Source organism: Bombyx mandarina, chromosome 22, assembly GCF_030267445.1.
Source record: "Bombyx mandarina strain Sakado chromosome 22, ASM3026744v2".
NCBI lineage: Eukaryota > Metazoa > Arthropoda > Insecta > Lepidoptera > Bombycidae > Bombyx > Bombyx mandarina.
Genome location: NC_143228.1, coordinates 15,646,439 through 15,663,619, shown reverse-complemented (window position 1 = coordinate 15,663,619; position 17,181 = coordinate 15,646,439). Strand labels below are relative to the sequence as shown.

The following is a 17,181-nucleotide window of genomic DNA, read 5'->3' as shown; positions in this document are numbered from 1 at the left end:
TGTAAATTCCACACAGTCACAAATTTCATACAAGACAAGAATGAAATAACAAACACACTTCAACTTCAATCTTTCATTCGCTCATCAATTCACGATTACATGTCATGAGACAAATGAGCTAGTGATATCTAGTGAGCTAGAACTGAGTTACTGATACATTCGGAGCTAGTGTGAGTTAGTCATACATTCTATCGGTGTGAGTGATATATATCTTTTATATCACTCACTCAGGAACAACACAACTTTAACTTCAAGCGAAGTTCATGTTTATTTTTGAGACGCGAAATATGTGGGTCATAAGGAGCAGGATGTTAGTACGCATCTATGGACTCGCAAAAAACTAATCCTGTAAAAACGAGACCTGAGTAGAAATTTACGTAACACCGGGTAGGTGTTAGGACGAAGTTAGTAATTAATTTTTCGCAAACTACTTTTTTGTTTGCTTTTTCATTTAACTCCCATGTTGAGACAATTATCAGTATTAAAACTGATAGGCGGGATTGAAATAAAGGTAAATTATGATGCAAATATGATCCCAACAGTATTCTGTTTTTTTTTTAATTGCTTACAACGTAAATGCGTCACCCGCCTTGAGATATAAGTTCTAAGGTCTCAATATAATTACAACGGCTACCCCACCCTTCAAACCGAAACGCATTACTGCTTCACGGCAGAAATAGGCAGGGTGGTGGTACCTACCCGTGCGGATTCACAAGAGGTCCTACCACCAGTAGGATTTTACGGATGCCTCTCGCGCAAGATGAATTATTAGAAAAATTCAATTTACGATTTATTCTCAGATTCTGGGGAGCGATAAACGTTGTTACTGGTTTTTTTAATGACCAAATAAAATACAATAATAATTATTAATAATTTTGTCACCAAGCCTAAGTTCTTTTTTTATTAAAACACGAGTGCTCAGTAGCGAGACACCTCCTTGAATGGGGCTTAACTGTTTGAGACACGTTAATGAGGCAAGGTGACGTGTGACGTCACTCCATGAGCGTTTCAGCACCCTCTCGACTCCGTGAATTAAAGCAGCGCTATTTGCAGGATTCTCCGTGAGTTTTGTGTGTCCTGAATTAAATGCATTCTTGACTTGGAGTTTTTCGAGGCCTTTGCTAGACGTAGAAATGATTAAAATTCGTCGTCGTCGGTGACCACGACAATGGTAAGCTTTTAAATATTTAGTTGTTATTATATATGTAACGAAAAACCTTTTTATGTGATTTTTAAATAAAACCATTTTAGTTTAAAAAAGAAGGATTTTTTTTCAGCACATTTTTCTTCATTATACTATCTATGATTGGGACTTTTTGGCGGGAACGCGAGGAGTGAAGTTGTGTGATTTGTTTTATTTTGTCTATTTAGTGTTTCTTCGGGTTTAAATGTGTAATAATGGTGGTTTATTAACAGTTTAATATCTGTGAAAGTGCACAAATGTGGGAAAATGAAACAAAGCCGCTGGACGTAACTTCTTGGGATCCTCCAAAGAGTCCACTGCAAAAATCTTAGTAAATGACCACCATTTTACTGAGATTATATTTCATCCCATTTCATTTCATTTAATTTCATCCCAGTTGATTAATGTCTTAAATTAATTATCTTCATATCATTTCACTCCATAATATCATTTTTCATAAAAATATGAATAAAAATTTAAAATAAGAAATGACTTAAAGGTCTCAGTCACCAAGGTCATAAAATCCCTTAAAAAAAAATCTGTCATTGAGAAAAAAGACGAGTATATTTAATTCAGGAATACTTTGTTAACAATAATTTGTGATAATAAAGGCTTTAAAATATAGTTTTCGTAATATAGTACAGAAAACGCAACTACGTATTTTATTATTGTTTAACCACTTATAGAATATTCCATATCATTATACGTCATCCGAGTGTCTTCGCAGAGTCCTTGAATACTTCGGTCACATTGCACTGAAGGATGGCGGCAATCTCGAGAGGCTCATCGTGACTGGTAATGTAGATGGGAAAAGACCTCGGGGGCGCAGCCCAATACATTGGTCCGACCAGATCCGCACCGCTCTTGATTCCACGTTTCACAATGCCCACCACACCGCAAGAGACAAGAATAAATGGATAAAGATCGTGCGTGCGAAGGTGATTCAAAAGGGTGGTCAAGACCCTCAGCAATGAGGAATACGACGCAAGGAAGAGGAGATACGTATATTTCGTAATTTGTAACATGTGGATTGGAAGGGGCATTTGGGAACTTTTTAATTCTTTTTTAGGTACGGCCCCCTTGAAAAAAAAGAGGGCTGAATCTCATTCGCGCGGTGTATATGAGTCCGGACCACGTCTTGACGGTCCAGTGATTATGTTTACGACACGCGAACACCAAAAAAAATACAGTGAAGATTTATGTGCAGTACATTTTAATCCTACGTAAGAGGTATTTCATTAGCTATTTTAATTTTTTCTTTTTGTACATCTTTCCTGTGACGCCAATACAGCCATCTGGAGAAATAGAAGAAAAAAAAATTAGGGGAATAGTCCCATACGGTCATTTGGTCCCAAATTAGAGTCAAGGAAACCAAACTGGAAACTAGCGACATAAATTTATAAGCATATAAATACTTAAATATCTTTAACCATTTATTATTCATATATATTAAATATACGGTTATAGTATTAATATAATAAATAATTTTTAAATCACATTATTATCGTGATTGGACATCTCAATAAAAAGGCCGGTTTAGTCGTAGGGTGTACGGAAATACGTCATTATTTCCCGGCTCTTTATGACAGGGATTGTCAAAACTTTTTTTTTTCTAGTTACAGAGTATATTGCAACCTATGCGTACTCACGATTGGCAATGGGATCTGATTTATGAGCCATTGCGGCAGCTTACATTAGCGGAAGTTTGAAGTTAACTGAAAGTTTAACGTTTTTCACACTCACATGAATACGAAGATGGAAGGAAGAGTCAGTCCTGCTCCGAGCAGGAATATTGCTCCCGGCAGGACGTCCATAGTAGCCGTATACAATTGCGTAAACATTGTAACGTATATTAACGGCATCATGACTTCAAGTTGACCGACTATTGAATTCAGTTTACCTTTAGAGACAAAAAATATTAATAAGTTTTTTTTTTAATTGCTTAAATCGGTTTACAAGCTCACAGCCCACCTGGTGTTAAGTGGTTACTAGAGCCCATAGACATCTACAACTTAAATGCCGCCACCCAACTTGAGATATGAGTTACAACAGTATAGTTACAACGGCTGGCCCACCCTTCAAACCGAAACGCATTACTGCTTCACCGCAGAAATAGGCAGGGTGGTGATACCTACCCGGGCGAACTCACAAGAGGTCCTACCACCAGTAAAGTAATCACTGTTATACTTTAACGGCTTAATCTCGCGTTTATTTAAACCATAAAAATGGTACTGGTGTTTACGTTCCCGACATTAAAACTGAGAAATAGATTTGAAGATTTTATGATATGCAAAAGGTCTCGTGGCTGCAATCCGATACGCTGGTCTGACCAAATCCGTACAACACTGCATACAATAGTCTACGATGCCGCCGAGAACAGAGGAAGATGGTGACACATCATCCAGAGAAGGATAATGGGAGGAGATAGTCACGACCCTCAGACATGAGGAATGCGATTCAGTGAGGAAGATGATATGCTAATGCTCACGCGCTCATTACTTTGTCTTTGCAGTACCATATCATATGAGGTCGACTCGCCCGGTTACGCTGAGATAACCCCTTTATCAGCCGTCCAGAATTCAAGTTGTTAATGTCCGCTGGTTCCGGTAACCACTTATGTACCGACCAAGTCTAAGTAACGGATAAAATTTGTATTGTAGTAATTATTATGTTTTTGCTGGTGGTAGGACGTCTTGTGAGTCCGCACGGGTAAGTACCACCACCCTGCCTATTTCTGCCGTGAAGCAGTAATGCGTTTGGGTTTGAAGGGTGGGGCAGCCGTTCTAAGTATACAGAGACCTTAGACCTCATATCTCAAGGTAGGTGGCGACATTTACGTTGTAGATGTCTATGGGCTCTAGTAACCCCTTAACACCAGGTGGGTTGTGAGCTCCTTCACCCATCTATGCAATAAAAAAAGGAAAAGAAAAAAATTGTAAGGATCTGACTGAATTGGTTTTGACGTGATAACGTCTTATAAATCGACGAACACCGGCTGCACGCACAAAAAAGTGTCACGTTCTGCGTAAGCCTGAGCGTGCAAGTGAGAGCGCCGAACAAACGATAGAGAGGCACGATCGGCCCAAGCGTTGTCTTGTGACATATGTATCTCTTCTCGCGTGACGTCAGAGCTAGCAGTTCGAATAGTTCTGCTATTGACGTTATCACGTAAAACTATCGTCCGTAAACGGACCTTAAAGACAACCAATTATTTACCTATTTCATTTGACTCGACCAGCTTTGAATACATCGATTTTATTGCGAGCATTGCAGTTCCGTTCAGAATGTCCACAACCGGTGCTGGAAAAGAAATGTTTTTATTTGTGTAGACGTGTAGGTCAGACGGATTCACGGCCCAAGTGGAGTGGTTACTGAGTCTATTGGCTCCACTTATGCTCCTACCGACATTATTTTGGACTATAGCTTCGGAAATGGCTATCCCTCTTTTCATACAACCTTTGACTTCTTCTTATTTATCTGCGGGATTCGAACACCGGCACATTCGCATCGGTTTACGAATGCATTCTCTTATCATTTAGGCCGCGAAGATTTCAAATACAGTAATCCCTGAATTTATTTTTTTACATCAAATATTTATTGAAGTTATACTTCTTTAGGCGCGTTATGAAAAATTGATGAGAGTGAAATTTTACGCTGCGCGCGCACCGTGACACAAAATGAACAGAATGAAGTTGCCCACTAAATCGCTCATTACAATACGACAGACGTAGCTTGGCGAGTCTGAATATAGCCGCAGGTGAACTTTCGCACATGTACACTCGTAAAAAAAAGTGTTATTAGCATTCATTTTATAGTAATATAAATGACAAAATTATTATTTAATATAATTCATACTAAATATTATTAAATTATTAACGTTAAATATTTATTATTAATTATTTAATATTTAAAAAAAAAGAAATAAATTTAATAAAAATAAAGTATAACTTCTTACGCGCATACATAAGTATACGCACCCTTTTTTATATCGGTTAATACCAGATTCTTCACTTACCTATATATAAGATTTGCGCGTTCGGCGCGAAGCAATAGACGAACGATGACGCAATCTTACTTATCGTAGACGTGATTCCCAGCAGGGCGTCGTGCCACTTCAAGTAATTGCTCAACACAACTACAGCGAATATTGTTCCTGGAATCAATTGAAACCTTAAGTGACCTACGGGATAGTAGTTCTTCGAAGTTCAGCTTCGGCCACATAGTCATGTGTTTGTGAACGCATGACCTGCCACTAGGGCAGACTTCATCTCAATTAACTCAAACTGTTGTGTGATACCGCGGCGAATGAACTCTGTGTCCTGAATGTTATTATTTTTTTATTCTTTTCTATTATTTCTATTATCTTATTATTTATTATTCTATTATTTTATTATTATTTTCTGTTTCTTTCTATTATTTTCACACAGCTACAATGATGACAAGTCCAGATCGGAATTCAGAATTGGAATTTATACATGACATTGTCTCCGACCTGATGAGAGCTGCGTAATATTGTATGACTTTAAGGTTCATCTCATCTCCAGATTAAAATTAGACCGTTTTTAATCTAACTAAGTCTTCCTTAGTTAATTATTAATATTAGCATAATTAGGAGTTTGATGACCTTGTTTTCAGCACAACTTGTATGATTAAATTGATGTTATAAAATTTATGTTTTTACTGAATGTATCGCAGGGATCTGAGATAAATTGAATAGAAGATAGATTTTTAAACAATTTCAATATTTACGAGAACGGTTGCTAGATAGAAATATCAGATCATTCAATGCACCGGACAGCAATGGCTTATTCTTGACAAAATCTTAGTACTATATACAGCTCTCAAATACTCGTGTTTGCGACATTAATACCGTCAACAAAAGTTAAATATGACATTAAAATTTACACATCGATACAAAGGCATACGAGGTAATATTGGAGTTTAAAATAGCTTAAATATTGCGGCATAGCGATACATCGGGCATCACTAACCAAAAATTATGAATTCCTCACCATAGAAATCTTCACTACGAGCGGAAGATTTTTAATGGTTGGAACCATCGGGCGAAGCTGAAACAGCTTTATCGGGCAATCAACAACGCTAACTCTCGAGGTGCTTTTAAAGTGTTATAAACAAACAACAATAGCGTGATTTAGATGTAGGCACAGCGCCATCTATTAGCGATATTCGAAATCATTCACCAAAAGTTGTTACCTAGTGACCCTAGTGTCATATTTTATGACCGACGTTATTTTATAATAGGTGAAGTAAAAAGTGTACATAGTTTATAAGTTAAGATATTTTTTTAGTAAATGTTTTATTTATGTATCTATAAAATAAAGATAATCGTAAAGATTTATATCCATATCTATGAGACGAAATTGGATGGAAATACTATTACAACAGAATTAAGGGAATCATTGATTTACAGTTAATTATAAATCAATTACTGTTAAAGCAAGTAAAACTATGTATTCATTTTAATATGTATTATCCTTACGTCAAGTTAATTTAAAATTAAGATTATGTCAAATCTTTTCATGTGTTACTACATAATATTATATACTCTACTTTTACGACATAATAAAATAATAGTTTCTTGTTGTCCTTTGATAAATAACAAACATTAGGTAAGTAATGTTTTTTTTTTATCGCTACATAAATAGACTTCCTATTTCAGTCTACCTATCTCCTAGGTTCCTCGAGGGACTATTCTGGCTGGTTGGCCAGCTCACTGCTAGGCCGGGACATTGCTAACATTTGCCTTACTTCGCATCTACCACCTGATCCGAATCGCGACCCATTGAGTGTTGTGTCAACGGGGATACGAGGTAAACGTCTACGTTGTGCTATTATAACGGGCACCGCATCCTTCAGATCGGAAAGCATGAATGCTACGCACCACCAGTGCAACGCGATAACTAAAATACTGCAGCACTCATAGCAAATTTGAAATCGTACACGAACTCCGATACAAATATTAAAAACACTTTTACTGTTTATTCTTCACAGATTTGGATGATTTCAAAACAGTACACACCAGTTTAGGCTTTCAATTGTTTGCCACTTCGACAAAGCGACACGACACGAGAACCCTCTCATCGTGGCCGTCGGTAACTATATTCCCAATCCTGCGGACAGAATGGGAAGCAGTTGACGTCGTTCAAAACACGTCATTTCGTATCCTCCCGATCTACTGACGGTGCTTTTAGGTACCCCAAGCACCGGTCATCATCCTCGTCGAACCTGTCGCTTGCGACGAAGGGCTCGGCGAGTAAATTAACCCAGAGACATAGCCCACTGAGTTTTTCGCCGGATCTTCTCAGTGGGTCGCGTTTCCGATCCGGTGGTAGATTCTGCGAAGCACGGCTGTTGCTAGGGTTAGTGTTAGCAACGTCGTCAGGTTTGAGCCCCGTGAGCTCACCTACTAGTTAAAGTTACGCTGAAATAGCCTCTCAAGGCTAGGCAGCTTAGGTAGGAAAAAGAAAAGGTTTCAATACACCATTAAAAACAGTAGGAGTATGTCGGTAAAGAGGTTCGGTAGGGTGCGACTTGGCTCTGCCCCTGGCATTGCTGAAGTCCATGGGCGACGGTAACCACTCACCATCAGGTGGGCCGTGTGCTCGTCTGCCTATAAGGGCAATAAAAAAAAATAGACCGCGAGAACGTTGTGGCTCTTTCTCCAGTGGCGCTGCCCCAGGTCACTTGACAGAGCTCTAAAGTCTATTATGGTTTTCGGTTAACTTTTTGAGAAGATCCGGCGAGAAACTCAGTGGGCTGTGTCTATGGGTTAGTTCGCTTGTCGTAATTGACGAGTTCGACGAGGATGGAGGCCGGTGCTTGAGAGACCTAAAAGCACCGAGAGTGAATCCGGGGGATCCGATAAGACGTGTTTCGAAGCGACGGCGGCTTTGCGTTGCCCCGTAGCGGTTGGATCAGCCGCTTCACCTGGGCTATTTTTGCGAAATACATAATATGTATATATTATATGTAAATACATACCAATCATGTTGACAACAAAATTATAAGTCTGGAACAGGGTGAACTGCATCTCGTCCCAGTTAAATCTGTATCTAAGGGACAAGTACAGAACGGAGACTTCACCTGGAATTTGTAAATTATACATTTTCAATTTTCAATGTAGGCAAATAAAATTAACTCGTGGGATCGAATACTGGGAATATGGATTTTAGCTAATTACATTGAGTTTCGAGAGCTTTAATAAGGACATTATTGAAATTCCTGCACAGTTTTTAATCACTAGACAGGCACTAGCTCACAGCATATTTTCTTGTCGAACCCGTATCTTGCGACGAAAGGTTCGGCCGGTAAACTAACCCATAGACACAGGCCACTGAGTTTCTCAATGGGTCGCGTTTCCGATTCGGTACTAGACTTTTTTTAAATTTTTTTTAACGCTTCTATAGGTGGACGAGCTCACGACCCACCTGGTGTTAAATGGTTACTGGAGCCCATAGACATCTACAACGTAAATGCCGCCACCCATCTTGAGACATGAGTTCTAAGGTCTCAGTTTTGACAGTACAAGGGGTGCCCCGCCCTTCAAACCGAAACGCATTACTGCTTCACGGCAGAAATAGGCAGAAATAACCTAAGTGTGCAACACGGCAGAAATAACCTACCAGTGCGGCCTCCCAGGATGTCCTACCACCAGTAATTACGCAAATTATAATTTTGCCAGTTTGATTTTTATTACACGGTGTTATTACTTCACCGTGGAAGTCAATCGTGAACATTTGTTAAGTGCGTATTTCATTGGAAAAAATTGGTACCTCCCGGCAGGATTCGAACACCGGTGCATTCGAATGAACCGGACGTCTTATCCACGTTAAGGCCACTACGACTTCAAAATTTCAAGATTCTAGGGAGCACTGCTCTTGCTAGGGCTAGTGCTAGCAACGCCCCCATGTTAGAGCCCCGAGTGCTCACTTACACGCTCGGTTACGCTAGCATAGCCTCTCAAGGCTATCAGCATAGGTAGAAAAAGAGAAAAAAAAGAAAATATATATATACTAGTATTTTTTTACTTCAACGTTCAACTTACCATATACAGGTCCATACAACAAACAAGCCGTCATAAGTATAACTAGTAAATACAAACGGCGGTTGTGTTCAGTCTTTTTAAATAGCACTTTGAAGGAATCCCTCAATGTTCTAGGGTCGAAGAACTCTTTTAAAAAATGGCAGCAGCCTTTGTTGTCGTACTGAAAGAATTTTTGACAATTTTTTAGTGTATTTCAATCATCCTCCATTAGTTTCTTAGTTACGAACGATTTGACCAGGAATTTGGTAAGTTTTATAAGTTAACCAGCTGACCCTGCAGACTTCGTAGTGCATCAATCGATAAATAAAAGACCTAAACTTTTGTATAAAATAAACTTAAAACAAATAAAAGGAATCCGTCCGACGTGGGATACATCAAAGGGAAAACAAAATTGTTATTGAGCATTTTCATATTTATTTACCTTTTAAACCTTCTCTGGACTTTCACAAATAATTCAAGACCAAAATTAGCTAAATCGGTCGAGCCGTTCTCGAGTTTTAGCGAGACTAACGAACAGCAATTCATTTTATATATATAGACAAAAATATCAAAATATAATTGAAGATAATTGAACTGGTGGTCATGAAGACGGGCAGTCCCGGCAAAAGAGCCCAACGGTCCGATCACAATATTTTTGTTTACAACTGAGGTCTCATATTCATATTATTATCCTAAGAGAGGGACGGCCTGTATTTAAAAAAATATATAATAACTAGTCACGCACGGTTATCGGGCCTCAAATTAGGATTCCCTGTGGTATGGGTACCAGAGACTGACAAAAATACTTAATATATACGTTTAAATAAGTATATACAACACCCAGATGAAGAGCAAACAAAACTGTTCAACACGCGAATGTTTGCCCGATGTGGGAATCGAACCACTGCACCACCGAGGCAGTCAAATTTGAGTAAGAGCTTTTAAAATTTCAAAAGTTACGTTTCGCCTTGTTTTGATGACGTCACTGCTATCTGTATCCGTCACTAGTGGCCCGCCCTGGCTTCGCTCAGTTGTTAAACAACAATTTCAAAATTAAAAAAAATTATAATAACAAACTTGTACATATTTGCGTCAGGTTACTAAAAGAAGAAAATTATAAAGAAAGTTTGTATATTAATGTTTTAATGAACTTTTATTTTTGTATTAATGTTTTTTTATGTTATATTGTTTTTATTTTATTTTTAATAAGTATTATTTCCTTAAAAAGGTCATACATACAAAACAAATGCTATTGAATTTATTGAGTCAGAGCTTTCCTGCAAACGATTTCAGATTATTATTTTTTTTTAAATAAAAGGACACTTATTGTGGCATAAATATAATAGTTAGACATATGATGTGGCGACACTTTTTCTACATAATGATTTGTTCTGCAAAGTCGCATTACATTATTTTATTCTATTATCAATAATTTTTGTGGCGCACGCGATGTAAATAATATTTTGGGTAATCTTTTTACACCTTGTGTTACTTTTATTGGAGTTTTAGTAAGGATATCTAATTTTTTTTAAATTTAATATAGCCTATGTGACTCAGGGCTACACTCAGCTACACTATAGCTTCTCAACAGCGAAAGAATTTTTCAAATTCGCTCAGTAGTTTTGGAGCCTATTCAAACAAACAAACAAACAATCAAATCTTTCCTCTTTATAATACTATTCTTTATAGATCTGTTATAATCAGATACCATTTCATTTGATTTAAAACGTTTTTTGGAGTTAAGCTAATAAAATAGTTCTATAGAAATAATTTGACCTTACTGTTGAATCATTTGTTGATAAAAAGTTTTAAAATTCTATGTTTCTATCTATCGGGCGTGGCATGTTATCTGTCTGAATTATGATTACATTTTGGAGTTTTATCGTTGTAACTTCAATTCGACAAAACGTATTCGTTTCGTAATACGTAAACGTATTCGTAAACTAGCTGAGTCCCGCGATGCTACTCGCGGTTATTGTCGTGCCGCGGGTGAGACCGCGGGGCAAAGCTGGTCTACAAAAGTAGCCTAAGTTATTCCTTATATCATCAGACGAGACTTTCACTGATACGTATCAGTGAAAAACTCGTCAAAATCGGTCCGCCGTTCCAAAGATAAGCCGGAACAAACAGACAGACAGACAGACAGAAATTGTAAAAAATGTTATTTTGCTGTATGTATATATACTTAATCTGGCCATAAATACTGTTACAAAGGAAAACAAAAAAAAATCTATGGCAAATAACATTTATTACTTTTACAGTGTGTTAGTTTAATACATAAGTATAAAACAATTTAAAGTATAAAAAGCTTATTCGAAGTGGTCTCCATTGGCTGCAATACAGTTCTTTAAACGTTGAGGCCAGTTATCAATAGAAGCACGCACTCTTTCCATGGGAAAATTCTTCACTGCCAATCGTACGGATTGTTTTAGGGACTCCAAATTATCATGGCGTTTAGAGCAAGCCGTAGTCTCTAAAACTGATCATAAATCATAATCCAGCGGATTAAGATCGGGACTAGACGACGGCCAGTCTTCAGCTCTGATGAAGTCCGAAATGTTCGTTTCCAACCAAGACTGCGTAGACCGAGCTTTATGATCTGGCGCCGAGTCTTGCTGGAAGGACCATTCTTGATTATTGAACACGGAGTTGTTAAGGGGCTTCACTACCTTCTCAAGAATGGTATCTTGATACACTTGTGGCAATGTTTTGATACCTTTTTCACAAAAGTATGGCTCAGTCACTCCTTCATAGCTAATACCCCACCAAACCATCACTGAAGTCGGATAGTGCCCACGTTGCACTCTGTCGACTAATTGGGAAGCTTCCTTAGAGCTTTGAGCATAAATACGATCATTTTGTTTATTAAAATGTTGCTCAATTGTAAAAATTTTCTCATCCGTAAACAAAATTTTTCTATGGCCTCCCTTTGCGTACCGCTTCAGTAGTTGTTTCGATTTTACCACCCTATTCTCTTTTAAATTATCAGTTAAGAAATGACCAGTACGTCTCTTATAGGCTGCAAATCCTAAGTCATCTTTTAAAATACGCGACATGGTTCTAGGTGCTATCTTCATCTCCCGAGATAAAATCTTTTGTTTTCGGACAGGATTTCTTCGAATTCTTTCCCTTACTGCTTTGACCACCCTTTTCGTACGAACACTACGTGGACGTCCAGATCTTTTTCTGTTACAAATAGAAGAGGTCTCATTGCACCTATTAATAGCCCGGTACACAAACATTTTACTAATACCAAGCGTATGGAGTTTTAAAAATTGCATTTGGCTCCATACCTACTTTGTGTAATGCAATCACAGCGATTCGGTTCTCTTTATCACCCCACTCCATTTTAATATTGCAAAATATTGTACAATTTATTGGCGTCAAAATGAGAAAACTCAATGAGCAATCATATAAAAATGACAGATTCCAAATTCAAATGTAATATTTTGTTTATTTTTAATTGTAACAGTATTTATGGCCAGACTAAGTATTCATTTTTTTTTTTTTTTTTTTTTTTTTATTGCTTAGATGGACGGACGAGCTCACAGCCCACCTGGTGTTAAGTGGTTACTGGAGCCCATAGACATCTACAACGTAAATGCGCCACCCACCTCGAGATATAAGTTCTAAGGTCTCAGTATAGTTACAACGGCTACCCCACCCTTCGAACCGAAACGCATTACTGCTTCACGGCGGAAATAGGCGGGGTGGTGGTACCTACCCGCGCGGACTCACAAGAGGTCCTACCACCAGTGATTACGCAAATTATAATTTTGCGGGTTTGGTTTTTATTACACGATGTTATTCCTTCACCGTGGAAGTCAATATTATGCATGTAGTAAAAAGCGGTTATTTCAATATTACAAACAGACACTCCAATTTTATTTATATGTACAGATATGCATTCTTTAGACTTTAGATATGTCCTGCTGCTATACGACTCATGTCCGTATCTTTAGACGTTTCGTAAAATAGTCCTCCACTCTTAACTCATCCGATGATGCTCGAGAATTCCCTCCAAACTTACTCGAGTTTGGTATTTTTAGTCAACCATTACAATATTCCTCAACTGTCCTCGAGTGAGGTGATAATGATGAAAATTTGATCAAGCTAGCATCAAATCCATAGAGTTCTGTAGTCTATGGTCATTGTTTAATGTCAAAGTCAAGCTGCCGCTGTCTGTTTGACACTAGATGAACTTGTTTGATATTTTGGTTGCTGAGTTATTCGTAAATATGTGTGCGTGTGGTAAATCTGAAAGTGTATTATTTATTTTCTAACCTATTATTATTTTAGATTTCGGATCCGACTTTGTATTTTTATTCGCCGCTTTTGTGTGATTTTGATTGCATCGTGTTGTTGAAGTGCTTTTCCACAACCACCAGTTTATTATTATATAAATAAAACTTATAATCGCATTGATTTTATTTATCAGATAATATATGACTCTTATGTAGGTAAATAAAATAAAGAGTTTCAAATGTCTAACCTCGAACTTAATAAATATTATCAAAATTGAATTATTAATAATGCGCGAATCATGCACAGATCCAGGCCATTGCACAACAATATCATATATTTCCATTTGCGGTCCACATACTATTTGGACATTGATAGAAAACCAGCCTTGAGGAACGTTCAAGGTACGTCGCGACGTACCTTGACTTGACAGTTCGCCTACTTCACCCCGGTTAGGAAAATTTTCCAAGGACGTTTGAGTGGAGTTTATTTTTACGACTAATCATACCAAAACGCGCGTTGGAGGTTGAGTCGAGTCGAGTTAAGCTCGTGTAAACGACTAAAGATACGGGTGTCAGAGTACGTTGCTGCCCATTCTCTGGTGAATCTTTTTAGCGTCTTTCACAACATTGTGGAGACTTGCGAGTGGTGGTCGTATATTAGGCTGACACACATCCAAACGCATTGAAACGACGGCTATCCTACTTAATAGTATCGTTTAATCGGTTCATTGCTTTGCTGCAGAAATAGGCATGATAGGCAGAACTAGTCGCACGACATCTGACTAGAAGAAGCTAGTGTTTTTAACTTTTCCTAGTTATAATTAATTATTAAATTAATTAATTAAATATTATAATGATATGTCCACGTCCACGGTGAAGGAATAACATCGTGTAATAAAAATCAAATCCGCAAAATTATTATTTGTGTAATTACTGGTGGTATGACCTCTAGTGAGTCTACGCGGGTAGGTACCACCACCCTGCCTATTTCTGCCGTGAAGCAGTAATGCGTTTTGTTTTGAAGGGTGGGGCAGCCGTTGTAACTATACTTGAGACCTTAGAACTTATCTCGAGGTGGTGGCGCATTTACGTTGTAGATGTCTATAGACTCCAGTAACCACTTAACACCAAGTGGGCTGTGAGCTCGTCCACACATATAAGCGATAAAAAAATATTATATTTTATATTAATTTATAATTAACTATTTAATTAATTAATAAAATACGTACCTACGGCTTGATTTAGTCAATCTTTGAATAAGTAGGTAAAATACGCAGAAGAGTATGTTTCTTTAACAGTTTTAGCGTCGTGGTTCGGTAGGCACGCGTAGCTTCTATTTAAAATACTGTATATTAGATTTGTAAATTTAGGGCAGACTGATGTCATACGAAAATGGCGACTCATGTATTTCTTGCTAAATGTTAGAGTTAGCATATTTTCCAATACGTACTTTCGATGATGACGCACGACCTTGTGGTCACGGATGGTACTGACGTTAATTGATTTCGTAAATGTGATGTTTGCAGTCCACATCTCTTGTCAGTACTTTCTATCAACCTATTCCAGCGGTATGTTATTAACGAGAAGCGAAAAGAAATAATTACTCACCGTCATAATTTGCTCTTTAGTCCTCAATGGGTCCTTTATCCGGAATGTCACATACAAAACGTTTATAAAGTGCAGAAAAAGAGCTGTTCCATATATGGCATAGTACCCAAGATGCCTCAACATTATCCCGGATAACGCCAAACCTAGCGGCATTCCGGCAAACGTACACAGATTGACGAGTCCCAACCTCTGAGTTCTGTTTTCCGAGGTAGTTATATCGCAGATATAATTGAACAGCGCTAAGAACATTATAGTTGTGCTCCCAGTGATCCCCGAGAAGAATGTATCAAAGAATATCAAAGCCTTAAGCGGGATTTCGTAGAAGAACACCACGTTTAAGATGTTGCTGATGCATTGAAGAGTTTCGCCGATTATGGGAACTAGAATGATGGCTTTTCTTCTGCCTGTCTTGTCGCTCCAGCCTCCAGCAAACAGCAGCATAGGGAGCGGTAATACGGACTGCAAAGCGCTTCTCCACGTTAGTTGAGCAGAATAATGCTCTTGGACTATTCTCTCGTAATCGGTGAAGTTATTCGATTGGTTTTGTGCTCTCAGTGAATCACAGATAGCATCTTCGAGTCTTAGACTCACTCTACAAGCTTTTTCTAAGGCTAAAGTCTGTGTCGACATAGATGACAGTATACTAGCGAACAATACTATGAACGCCACTGGTTCTACTGTAATAATGCCCAGTAAGTATCTAAAGCCAGTTTTCTTCTTGATTTCAACATTATTCGGAGTGTTCAGAGCTTCTGTTTCTTGTATAGATATTTCTTCATTTAGTGTTGTGGCCATTTTGTTTTGCCTTTCCCTGCATTACTATATTTCTATTATGTTTTAAATAATGCCACCTTTTAGTCACACCTTTCAAAAAGTAATTGTATTGTTTACAATTAAAGGTTATTTGCTAATGTAAATACAACATGAAAGTATTGATCAATAACGATTCCATTGTGTTTTAAACAGTAACAGATACGAGATTTCACTGAAGTTATATTTTTTGTAGAACACTAGTGATAAAATACAAGTTATCTGATTATAATAATAAAGTGAAATAAATGTCTATGAAGTTTTTTGTGATATGGATAATTGTATATTTGGTTACTGATTTATGTATTTAATCTCAGCAATTGTATTTTACTCCCGATATTTGTATTTTATTATGTTTTTTAGTTTGAAATGTTTTTTTTGTCGGTAATTTCTGTTTTTTTTTTCTTTTTTTTTTTTCGTTCAATGTTTATTGAACGTTTTTAGTGATGTGGTTGGTAAAAATGAAAAAAATATGTAAAAATACTGAAAACTATTAATACGGTATTTTTTTACGTTTAATGTTAACGTTTTTATTGTCATTACATAGTTTCTGAAGTTTCGAAAACTTTTGTTTTCTTGGTCACAAATAATCTTTGAAACTCAAACAGAGAGTAACATTAAAAAGGCCGGGTTAAACGATAAAAGTACTCTTAACGATTTTTATGTCTTGAGAAAAACGAAAAAACTACAAAAATTTAATTATAAGAGACAGATCGCTCGTAGGATTATCTGGACTTTTTTTATGATTGAAGTATTACTGGTGGCCCTGAGGCCTTTCCAGTTTCACCAGGACAAGTGGGCGAGCAAAGGCTCAGCTAGGAGGGGTAAATGGGAGCAAGGTATCGATACACATACATGCTTATAGATTAATATCCTACCTACATACACACATATATTAAACACCCAGATAAAGATCACACGCATCTGTTCATCACATGACTGTTTTCCCGAAATGGGTACCGAAATTTAAACATTACATACTTATAGGTTTTAGTTATTAAAATAATGTATTTCTTTTGGAACAAAATTCCTTATGGGACGATGCGGAGGGTTACCCTAACCGGGAAACAACGTCCGTATCGTAAGATTTTTATTAGTAATGCACACAGTGTACGACTTAACTTTGTAATAACGTGAAAATTAGTAATGCACACAGTGTACGACTTAACTCTCTAATAACGTACAAAAAATAACATATTTTTTTATCATTCATGGACCACGATCTCAGAGCGTTCGTTTGCGCAATACACTAACTCTTATTCCGTGAATGAAGTGTATAGTCCTCGGCACGT

General features: G+C 37.4%; 1 protein-coding gene across 1 annotated transcript; it reads right to left on the bottom strand.

Moving 5' to 3' along the window:
- Positions 1-1,728: 1,728 nt before the first annotated feature.
- Positions 1,729-16,072, bottom strand: LOC114240205 (lysosomal proton-coupled steroid conjugate and bile acid symporter SLC46A3-like). Its single transcript, XM_089736655.1, has 7 exons — positions 15,080-16,072; positions 9,249-9,408; positions 8,186-8,287; positions 5,199-5,336; positions 4,400-4,483; positions 2,927-3,083; positions 1,729-2,478 (listed from the first exon to the last, which is right to left on the bottom strand). The coding sequence occupies exons 1-7, from the start codon at positions 15,872-15,874 to the stop codon at positions 2,403-2,405; spliced, it is 1,512 nt and encodes a 503-aa protein (XP_089592781.1). The 5' UTR covers positions 15,875-16,072; the 3' UTR covers positions 1,729-2,402.
- Positions 16,073-17,181: the final 1,109 nt, after the last annotated feature.

Coding starts and splice junctions, on each gene's coding strand:
- LOC114240205 (XM_089736655.1), bottom strand. CDS start 15,874: ATGGCCACAACACTAAATGAAGAAATATCTATACAAGAAACAGAAGCT. Junction 8,288..9,248: donor GTTGTATGGACCTGTATATG/GTAAGTTGAACG, acceptor TACAAATTCCAG/GTGAAGTCTCCGTTCTGTAC. Junction 5,337..8,185: donor TTTTGTTGTCAACATGATTG/GTATGTATTTAC, acceptor AATTGATTCCAG/GAACAATATTCGCTGTAGTT.